The 9,094-nt window shown below is 40.6% G+C and overlaps 1 protein-coding gene across 5 annotated transcripts in view; it reads left to right on the plus strand.

The window, feature by feature from the left end:
* The window catches only part of Spag16 (sperm associated antigen 16), an 871,964-nt gene that overhangs the window by 409,533 nt on the left and 453,337 nt on the right, over positions 1 to 9,094 (plus strand). For all 5 annotated transcript variants that reach the window (XM_021171958.2, XM_029483611.1, XM_029483612.1 and 2 more), the window contains one exon: positions 177 to 320. In XM_021171958.2, coding sequence (XP_021027617.1) covers positions 177 to 320 — 144 coding nt within the window. The remainder of the gene's footprint in view (positions 1 to 176; positions 321 to 9,094) is intronic.

The raw sequence follows: 9,094 nt of genomic DNA on the forward strand, positions 1-9,094 counted from the left end.
TTTCTTTCTTTCTTTCTTTCTTTCTTTCTTTCTTTCTTTCTTCCTTCCTTCCTTCCTTCCTTCCTTNCCTTCCTTCCTTCCTTCCTTCCTTCCTTCCTTCCTTCCTTCCTTCCTTCCTTTCTTTCTTTCTTTCTTTCTTTCTTTCTTTCTTTCTTTCTTTCTTTTTCCGTGCACAGCATCGTCATGCACCCCTGCAAAGACTATCTCATCTCCTGTAGTGAAGACCGTCTCTGGAAGATGGTGGGCCTCCCACAGGGCAACGTACTTCTTACGGGATCTGGCCACACTGACTGGTTGTCCGGCTGCTGCTTCCATCCGAGGTCAGTGCATGCCTTCCCTATATAGCCCCATTCCTTCCGGGAACGTGACCATTTGATCTGTTTCCACACTCTGATAGCTTTGAAGGAACAGCTGTTTACACACTCTGAAATTGTACACCCGACACAGAATGTAGAATATTGTAGATAAATGTGCCTTAGGCTTTCATTTTATTAACTATAGATTGGTTACTTTCAGATTGATAACATGTGAGGCCCAGTCCACATGCTGACACAGTTAACAAGAGTAACCAGCGTTCCAGGACAAGTGTTACTAATGATGCTTATGTGCACCAGCTTTGAGAAGGCACATGGGATCCTAGTCAATAATACATGCCAGCATTTACTGTGTCTCTGTTAATCTACAGGTTTTCCTTTTATAATTAAGTTATCCACCTAAAAGAACCAGGAGGCCACAATCTTTTAAAATCTGATGGCATTCAAGATATTAAGGAGAAGTAGGCAGATCTGAGGACACTTCGGTATTCACTGAAGCCGTGTTTCCAAACACTCAAGCAGTGACAGAAAAGTTGCTGTTGAGGATTCAGGCTGCACAGAAGCCTATACACACATCCTTAGTATCAGCTTTTGCCAACAAGACTGGCTACTTTCTGATACTTATATTTTTTAATGATTTTTGAATACTCTAATTTCTGCCTATTTCTACCTGGCCGAATTACTTTTGGGACTATTGGTTCTTTGGCTCATTTCTAAACTATTCCATTTGGAAGTTCCTTCCTTGGGAAGATTTCTTATTGATTCATTTTCATGTTTTCACCAAGTTCCTTTTTTTGCATTAACCAGATTTGAAATTCGATGGGAAAAGTAGTCTTTTTCAGAAACCTGAAAAGGCAATAACAAGATGTTTTTGTTTAATTTTTGAAGACTTCCCAGTGTTTAATTTATCCTTGGTGCTATATGCTTGAACTTAATTTACGAACGTGGCATCCTTTCCTTAAATGATCAACAGAGCTGTGTCACACTCTCACCTCTGAGAAGCACAGAACCCATCTTGCAAGTAGAGAAAACACAATTAGAAGTGTAGCCTATCACTTCAGAAGCTACTGGGCATACTGATCAGATTTGGATAATGCCCTGTTACCATGACAGCCAGTGACTCAGATATTTTCTCATTAGTGCTTGACCAGCAATGGTCCTTTTAATAGATCTTCCTGTTTCCCCAGTCAATTACTGAAATTAAAATGAGGTTAGATACATCATTATTCACTTTTAATAGGGATTTCCATTCAGTTCTTTCTTATGGCAGGAGGGTTGTGGATGCTGCTGTATGGTCTTTACAGTGCATGAGATGAAAGTAATGGGGGAGCCACACTGTTAAGTGAATGATTTAAATGGCAAATGTTCTGGTATAGGTGAAGAAAGGGGATATTAAAAACAACCACCAAAAATGTTTTTGTTTTTGTTTTATTCCTTGAGGTAGAGATAAATTCTAAAAAAGTTTATAGTTTAGACCTCCAACATTTTATAATACTTAATATAGGTCCATTACCACTGGAGATTGTATGCATGTAAGATGTGCATGTAAACAGATATAGAGATTCGTGATTTCTGAGATGTAAAATTTGTGACATTTGATTTTTCACTTTTCCTGCTTAATTTAGTCTATGAAAAAAGTATCTTGTTGAGAATACTGTGTGTGTGTCTGTGTGTGTGTGTGTGTGTGTGTGTGTGTGTGTGTGTGTGTGTGTGTGTACACTCATATAACTTGTAGGGAAGAAGAAAGGTCTTAGTGGGAGATAGCATGTGACAAAAATGACTTAAAGTACCGGGCGTGGTGGCGCACACCTTTAATCCCAGCACTCGGGAGGCAGAGGCAGGCAGATTTCTGAGTGTGAGGCCAGCCTGGTCTACAGAGTGAGTTTCAGGACAGCCAGGGCTATACAGAGAAACCCTGTCTCAAACAAAACAAAACAAAACAAAACAAAACAAAAACAACAACAAACAACAAAAACACCAAAACAACACACACACAAAAGACTTAAAGTCATTATATACGTGTACAAAAATGACCGCATTTTAAATTTTTAACAAATTTGTTTTAACCATTATATTGTAATACAGCCTGATCTGATGGAGTCGATCAGGGGCAGCTGTGGTTGTGTTCTCTTCTGTAGACAAGACCTTGGGTGAAGAATGTCTTAGCATTGGCTTCCATCCTGTTCTAGCTATATAAAAATGAACTTGTAAATTTTATAATTAATGTGCGTTGCTCTTTTCAATTGGCTTCTACAGCTTTCTGCTGAATACATTCTTAGGCTACTTCAGACCTACTTTACAAAACATAATTATAGGATGGATCAACTTTTTCTAAACCTTCTTCTAGGTACATCTCTACCTCCCTTTATAATTTCAGCTTCCTGTTGTGTTTCTAATATTACCCCAGAATGCAGTTTGCCCTGCCCTTATAGACACAAATATGGGCCAGTCTACTGGAGTGTAATTCCTCTACCAGGGGCCACACTTTGAATAAAACTGACACTTCCAGAGTAGCCACATACTGTCACTTTAACCTCAGTTATGGTTGGAGGTTTAGGATCCCTCCTACTCCAGTGCTAGAATGTTGATTGGGTTGATTGTGTACAGGTCTCATGCAGCTGTAAATGCACAAGTGCAGCTGTCCTGTCACACCAAGAAGACAATATTTCACTCTGGTCCTTGTCCTCCATGGCCTCTGGATCCCATAATAATATTCTGTTTTCCATGGTGGTGCCTGCATCTTGGCTGTGATGAAGTCATCCTGTTTGTGACTGAACATTCCACTAACACTTATTATCTGCATTTTGATCAATCACGCATTTCTCTGTTAACCACAATTGACTGCACAGGGGCATTATCTAATGAGGTTGGAAGGATATAATATGTTATGGTACAATGATAGAAATTTAAAGAGTATTTTGATATGCTGTCCATTTAGCAGAATTAGTAGCAGGTTACCCCTTAGACCTATGAGTTTCCAACCATGGGTTCTTGATCAGATCTACACTACTAAGCATGGATGTCTTCTTCTGGAAAGAACTTGGAATCCCATCAGAGAACAGTTGGTTATTCTATAACATTTGGACCACTGTTGCACTGTGGGTCTAGCTTGGCACACTGGTCCTTACTGTAGTTCACAACAACTTTCACAGCTGGGTAATCCTGCTGAAGATTTCCTCCTACAACTGTCTTCATGATTTCCAACAAGGAGGAAGCTTCCAGGTCAACACCAACACCATAATCAAGTCCTATTATGTTTGTGGTATCTTGAGAAATAGGATCTTAGAGCCAAGTTCTTGGGACAGCTAAGAGCAGTAAGTAGCAGGACCTACTTTTATTCTGGCACTGACTTAACCCAAAGTTTTCAGAAGCTGGGGCTGGAAAGATGGGTCGCAGTTAAGAGCGCTTACTGGTTTGGTTCCCAGCACCCATGTCAAGTGGGCTATAACTGCTTCGAACTCCATCTTCGGGGGATCCGATAGCCTCTTCCAGCCTCCACAGGTGCCCACATATCTGGCATGCAAAGACACAGACACAAACATAAACATACACATAAATAAAAACGTCAATTGTAAAACAAATTTTAGAAGACAATCCCATTTAGTATGACAGGAGTTCACCTGACTATCCAAAGTTTGTCTCTTGTTTCCTGTTCCTAAATGGACAGTAAACATCTCAAACACATAAACAGTGTAACAGATATCACAGTGTTAGCACTAGGCAGAGGAGTGCTACAAATAAAATAAACAATGTCTCCTGAAGTTTCAAATAACAGAGTCAAAAATAGAGCAGACAGAAGACCTTCAAAGAAGACTCACTTATGACTAAATTCATAGTCATTAGACTAAAATACTAAAACCTTGAAGATATGGCCTGTAATCAAAATTACACCAAATAGAGGAATTAATAACATTAAATATATTCAAATAGTATAGTAGTTTGGCCTTCTACTTCATTAATTGGGCATATTGAAAGCTTTGGGTCATTCATGATTTTTTTATTTAAAATTTTTATGTTTTGATAACTTCATACATGAGAAATCCACCTGCCTCTGCCTCCCAAGTGCTGGGATTAAAGGCGTGTGCCACCACCTCTAGGCTTCCTCCTCTGCCCTCTTACTCCCGCTAAATTCATGATCTCTTATTCTTTAACCATTATTGTTTCATATATGTGTGTTATATTCAATAGCATATGTATTTAGAATTAATAACTTGATATTGAATAACCTGTCAGGGAATTTGCTTCTAGAAAAAACAAGACGCATATGTTTGAAAGACAGGGAGAATGCAGTGAAGACAACATTAAAGACCTTTATATGTTACGAGATAATAGATATTGAAACACACTTTAGAAGATTACATAGGCCCAAGCGCTTCAACCTCCCAAACTACACGTTTGCACAAATCTCCCAAACCTCATGTTGAAATGACAACAGAAGCGGGTTTTGAAACTGTCAGAAATGATTACCGAAACATCGGACGTTGTGAATCCAAAACTGAGTGACTGTAGCAGCATATAGTCAAATGGGTAAAATCATAGACAATTCATCAACTTGAACCTGAAGCAAGCAGCTGCTTGTTCTGATTTTCAAGGTTTCAAGGGGTAATGAAAGCTAAATCCAGGTACGGTTTATTCCATACATGTTGGCTGCATTTGTTTTTTCTTCACTATTATTTACTAAATAATTAGATTTTCTTCTTTGTGGGCAATTTGTGTGTGTTTGGGTGCGCGCATGGGGTGGCGGGTGGCGCGCATGCCTATGTGCCGGTACATGAAGTCATTTGCATGGGAAGCCAGAGGAAAATGTTGGGTGCCTGCCTTGATTACTCTCTGCCTTCTGCCTGTTCCCTTAACACTGAGCTTGAAGCTTCCCAGTGTTTTGGCTGGAGAGGTTGGCCCCTCGGATCTGCCGGGCATATTTTGCCCTCCCCTCCTCCACTCTAGACAATGCAAGTACCCATGGCAATGCCCCAGCTTTTCCCTGGAGCCTCGAGATCTGAACTCAGGTCCTTATGCTTGCACACACACACACACACACACACACACACACACACACACACACACCACACACACACACACACACCAGCCAAGCTTTCCCCGCAGCACCTTATCAATTAATTTTATATAGTTATACAGGTTTTAAACCAATTGAAGGCACATTAAATTTTTTCATAAAACAGTTCCCCGAGTCTTTATCAAGTCAAGATATTATTATTCCCACACCTTGTCATTGCCAGATATTCCTTACATTAAATTGGTTCTGTATGACTGTACTTTCCATAAGTGCCTTTGTGGGATTCATGTTGAAGACTTGGGGGGAAAAACCATAGGTAACTCATTTTAGAGAATATCCCGATGTTACCACACGGTTACCACTAGATGGCGATCGTGCATCGATAAGGGAAAACACCCTTTGCATTTACTCGGAAGACTGATGATTTGGCTGTGGAAAGTAATTCATCAGTTGCTGAAAATGATGAATGAGTGGAAAGATGAGAGGAACGTGCACTGAGCCGTCTTTACACTATTGAAGGAGAGAAATGGATGATACCAGGAGGTGGGAATGTAACCTCACTCCAGTGAGAACTAGAGGTTACGCCTCGAAGCCATTCAGAGCCACCATTTCAGGTGCACATGTTAGAATCCTGGATACAGCGCTGTTCACCGTACTGGGTTTCTTGACTATGGCATGTTAGTTATGGCATGTTAGTAAGTTGATTTTGGGGACATGTGCTCTATCACCTGGCAACTGTATGCTTAATGAGTAATGGTTAGCTTCTCTAACTCGTATTTCTTGATTGGACTCTTGGGAATTTAGCTCAGCCATAACCCTGGGTCCTGCACGTCAATGCGGTGCTAAGAAGGAAAGAATCCATTGTAATGTCTGAGTTATACATCATTCACCACCGGCAAGCTGATGTGAAGCCTCAGTAAGATCATGCCTCAGCTTTCCCCAAATTAAACAGGGAATCACAAGCTGAGAAACAAAGGAACACAATCACTGTTTTTTTTTTTTTTAAATGTATGCTATGCAGCTATTCTTAAGTCTTAAAATGCATATACTATTTTTAAAAGTTTGCCAAATCCATGACTTTTTAAAAATACATTTTACACACAGAGAGGATTCTGCATCTTCTTTTCTTTAGATTTAGGTTATATTTAGAAACCCTTTCACATCTACAGAATTGCTTTTCAGTGTTCCGTGCCTTCCTTGATTGCTCTCTGTTCTCTGCCTTGTTTCCTTAAGACTGAGCTTGAAGCTTCCTGGTGTTCTGGCTGGAGAGGCTGGCCCATAGGATCCGCCTATTTCCTTCCTACCTTCCCCCAACTGCAGACAATACAGGTGCCCATGGCAGTGCCCTAGCGCCTACGTTTTAGGAAGTTAACGTGCAGAGCCTGCCCTATCAATGTCCCCTTTATTGCAGCCCTGGGCTACTGGAATGCAGGATTGCACCCGTCTGCAGATGCAGTGTATTAGCAGGCTACGGATGTTCTTAGTTGGCCATGACCTTTAGCAGGACACCGTTGGCTACCATCCCTGTAGTTCTGAATGTAAACAAGGTGTCCGGCTTTGGGATGTTCTGCCGAATATTTAATGCTCATTGTGAGAAACAGCAGTGCATCTCCCCATAGCTCTCTATAAATAAAAGCAGTGGGATTAGTGGCTTAAACAATTTCACGACCCTGCATTTTCTTCTGCGTCCAGTGCCTGAGGCAGAAACGGAGCTTACAGCATCCTGTTAAACATAACATCTGCCCTTATGAGCTGATTTATGAATTGAGGATAAATGGCCCTATGTGTAATATCCCATAGTCACTTGCCTCTGTGTAAATTGCCTACTTGGCTATTTAAATAGTGCTTGAGACCATAGTCTGAAGGATGCTAGATTGCCAACTCCAGACAAGAAGAGAGAGGTCCCTGTCTCACCCGGGCTGGGCGGGATGGTGCGTGTTGATGGCCCAAAAGAAACACACAGGAACTGAACTTTATGGCATTAGCCTCTCGATGATATAAATTGGGGACATGGGCAGGGAGATTTTTTGTGGGGTAAGATAACGTAGGAAACAGGGAAGGGTGACGGAGGGTATGGAATGACTGACATCAGCAATGGCAGGGCAGAGGAAGGGCCAAACAGGTCTTGCTGAGTCATCCTGAAACGAAAATCACCACTCAAGCCAGGCTTAGGTTTGTCCTCAAGGCCCAAACGAGGGCCAAAATGGGGCCCAACGCTAGATAAGTATATCACTTGGTTACTTTACAAAATAAAGCAGGGTAACTTTTTTATTTGGTGAAAGTATAAAATCAAGAGTCCAACTTTGCAAGCACATAGATGTGACACCTACCTAGAGCAGTGGAATCCTGCTCTGTCTTCGTCGACAGATGCTGCCCCAACCCAAATCCCCAGCAGATGATTGAAAAGATTATTTTGACATTCACTTATAAAACAATTCCATTTCACTCTATATTATCTGAAAAAAATATGTGTTTTACTTCTGTTTTTGGTAAGATTTGTCACCTTTATGTGAACAGACTTAGCACAGGGGACAATAATGTACTTTAAATATTATTGTTGTCAGGTCTTAAAAGTAATGCATGAGAGTAAAGCTATGAGAAAAATATGTCACATATTCCCACTGCCCATTAAAAATGATATTCCTGAAGAGTCAACATTGTAAAAATTAACTCATGCATATTTTTAGAAAGTAGGTCATCTTGAGTTATTTAATTATCAGACACAGTATGCTTTATTCACTCACACTATATGTATATATTAGTTGTTTGTTTAATATTCAATCAGTATTGCAGAAGGAAATTCAATTGGAGAGTAAGCCTTTAGATCCATCTGTTCTGGAAGACTGGGCTTAAATGTTGATAGCAGTTAGCACTTGAGGAGAGAGTATCTGATATGTGTCATGAATTGCAAGTGCAAATGAGGAGAACTCTGTGTTTCCCCAGTGAAATTTCCTCATTTATACACAGGACAGTTGATCCCACTGTACCTCTGTGGTTGAATGGAGAGCATATGACTGAGTTAAGATCAGTGAAATCCAAATGGGTGACTTCCAGCTTTGGCAACTGAAGCACAAAGTGGCCTAACTTCCTTCTGCACTAGATTATGATAAGGTCAAGATAAATAAATCTTTGTGGTATGTGTCAAGTGGAATACCATGTCTGCTGTAACTGCTACTGTTAATTATTTAAAGGTAAAATGTTATATGTAGCAGAGAGAAAGCCTTGAGGATTTTCTTCACTAAGTCACTAAATCTAGTTGCTTACTGATGCAGTCTTCGAGTCAGACATATTTTTGGTGTAAAGATGACAAGAGCCAGGCCTGTCACTTTTCTTCATCTGTGAGAGCCTACACTCATGTCTGAGAGTGGGGATAAGTTGTCTCATAAGTTCTCAGGACTGTTGCATGGGGAAATAGTCCTGATCTATGCACAGCGCTTGGCACAGTCTGATGCGTAAAGGGAATATTACTAAATTTCATTATTGCTCTTTTCCTCAGGCAAGATCCTAATGTAGGCCCAGTTTTCTCAAAAACTATACTCTTTTCAAGCCTACTGGACTTCTTTTTTCTTATGGTAAGAAAATAGCAAACCCTAGGAATGTCATAAGTTCATTAAGTACAAGGTCTGAGTCACATCCTTGTGTTCCCACCTCTTCTTCTGTGGGGTTCTTGAGCTCTGCGGAAAGGGATGTGATGGAAACATCCCATTTAGAGATGAAGTGTTCCAAGGTGTCTCTCTCTCTCTCCCTCTCCCTCTCCCTCTCCCTC

Source organism: Mus caroli, chromosome 1, assembly GCF_900094665.2.
Source record: "Mus caroli chromosome 1, CAROLI_EIJ_v1.1, whole genome shotgun sequence".
In the NCBI taxonomy this organism is placed as follows: Eukaryota; Metazoa; Chordata; class Mammalia; order Rodentia; family Muridae; genus Mus; species Mus caroli.